This window comes from Emydura macquarii, unplaced genomic scaffold (genome assembly GCF_026122565.2).
Source record: "Emydura macquarii macquarii isolate MOO-44397 ecotype Brisbane River unplaced genomic scaffold, CSIRO-AGI_Emac_v2 contig_746, whole genome shotgun sequence".
Taxonomy (NCBI): domain Eukaryota; kingdom Metazoa; phylum Chordata; order Testudines; family Chelidae; genus Emydura; species Emydura macquarii.
Genome location: NW_027130883.1, coordinates 1,052,462 through 1,054,663, shown reverse-complemented (window position 1 = coordinate 1,054,663; position 2,202 = coordinate 1,052,462). Strand labels below are relative to the sequence as shown.

Below are 2,202 nucleotides of genomic sequence, written 5' to 3'. Positions count from 1 at the left end.
TTACAGCCTTTCTAACAGTACCTGACACCGCATATCTCATATGAATTATTATAATTTTGACATATTGATGTTAAATAATATAATAAATGCTCCCTTCCCAATCTAGCCAGCGTGACAACAGCATACTGAGCAGATGGCTTTGAACTGAACTTTAGCTGTCGATTTTCCCCTCTTTAATTTAATCAAAGATCCCCGAGCATCTGCTATTGCTAAAGGTTGGGTGTTTACAACCTCATACAGCTAAAATTGATGTCAAAATTAACCTTTTCCCCCAACCAATTGCGGGTTCTGAAGCAAAGAGGTTCATTTGATTTATCCTGATCAAAAGAAATCACTGGAATTTTTCCTTTCCTTTTTCTAAGATTTGTGCTTAAGAACAACTGAACCACTGCCAAAAGCTGCCATGGCTGGTAAACTCTCCAAAAGAGAAATTGAAGAATTAAAGGCCTTTGTTCAGACAGGAAACCTCACCGCAACAGCTGCTAAACTTCAGGAGAAGCTAGAGTCATTAGAAAAGACTCCACTGGACATTGCCATCACAGGAGTGTCAGGTTCAGGGAAATCGTCTTTCGTTAACGCCATCCGGGGCCTGAGGGATAATGATGAAGGTGCTGCTGAGACTGGGACGACACAAACAACGATGAAACCTAATCCTTATACACACCCCAGACACCGAGAGGTGACAATATGGGACCTGCCAGGAACGGGCACACCGACTTTTCAGCCAGAGAAATACCTCAAGGAGGTTAATTTTGACTGGTATGACTTCTTCATCATTGTCGCTGCTACGCACTTCACTTCCCACGACACCAACCTCGCCCGGGAGATTCAGAAGAAGGGGAAGAGGTTTTACTACGTGCGCTCCAAAGTGGATAATGACTTGAAGGGTGAAGGAAGGAAAAAGAATTTCAACAAGGAGAGATCCCTGCAGAAGATCAGGGAGGACTGCATAGAGAACCTGAGAAAAGTGGGTGAGGCCTCCCCCCGGGTTTTCCTGATATGCATCTGGGAACCGGCCAACTATGATTTCCCGCTCCTACTGGAGACACTGGAGAATGAGCTGGATGAACAGAAGAGACACGTTTTCACCCTGGCCTTGCCCAACATCTCAGCAGAGATCCTGCGAAAGAAAAAGGCTGAACTGCAGAAGCATATTCTGGAAGTGGCCTTTATGTCATGTGCTATTGGTGCTGTTCCTCTTCCAGGCCTCTCTCTTGTCTGTGATGTAGCCATCTTGGTGTTTCACATGAGGCAATACTGCGTGGCCTTTGGTTTGACTGATGAGTCTCTCACTAGACTGGCTAGGCAGGTTGGCAAGCCTGTTGCAGAGCTGAAATCTGTTATGAAGAAGTCTTCCATGGCCTCAGCCATAACAAAAGAGTTTGTGCTGTCTCTGCTTTCCAGATCTGCATGCGGTCTACTGATGATAGTGGAATTTGTCCTGAATTTTGTTCCAGTCCTTGGCTCACTAGCAGGTGGAGGAATTTCTTTTCTGACCACGCGTTACCTGCTGCAGAGTTTTCTGGATGATGCTGCAGAAGATGCTCAGAAAGTTCTGACCAAGGCTCTTGAACCCAAAGCTTGAACTCGGATAACAGAAACAAGACCGGCTATGCATGCACATAGAAAAGCAGACGCACCCCACCCAGCTGTGTGAGAATCTCTAGAAGTCAATGAGCCCAACAAAAATGAAACTACACCTAAACCAGCAAACAGCACAGCGAGAGAGAGACCAAGACAGATCACACAGGGCTTGGGTGCCAAACTGCCACTTTAGCCACCTAAGTCCAGCACTGAGGCATCACAGGCATTCACTAAACCACCGCTCAGCTGCTGCCTGACCCTGCAGGTGCCTGAAGTCCCTCAACACCACCACTGAAGTCCTCAGTGTGCCTAAGTTTCTACCAGTGAGCAGGCGCACAGCTGCATCGGTCTAGGCGCCCAGAAACCTGCCTCATGCCTACACCCCAGAGGGTTGCATTCCCTCGTCTGTCTGGTCTGCAGGGCCTGATCCAGGAGGTTTTCTCAGGACATACCTAACCCCACACACAATGGATGTCAGGAATCAGGGCCTGCAGCACAGCAAGTCTCTGGCCTGTAGCAGGCTCCCTAATTGGCTACACCACCTGATTCGTTGGAAGAGTCAACAGACCAGCTCTTCAGCCCAGCAACAACAGCTGTTCAGCAGCTGCTCAGAAAGAG

General features: G+C 47.8%; 1 protein-coding gene across 1 annotated transcript; it reads left to right on the top strand.

Moving 5' to 3' along the window:
• The first annotated feature begins 370 nt into the window (after positions 1-370).
• Positions 371-1,880, top strand: LOC137149467 (interferon-inducible GTPase 5-like). Its single transcript, XM_067542985.1, has one exon. It carries the CDS (start codon positions 404-406, stop codon positions 1,583-1,585), a length of 1,182 nt encoding a protein of 393 aa, XP_067399086.1. The 5' UTR covers positions 371-403; the 3' UTR covers positions 1,586-1,880.
• The last annotated feature ends 322 nt before the right edge of the window (positions 1,881-2,202 follow it).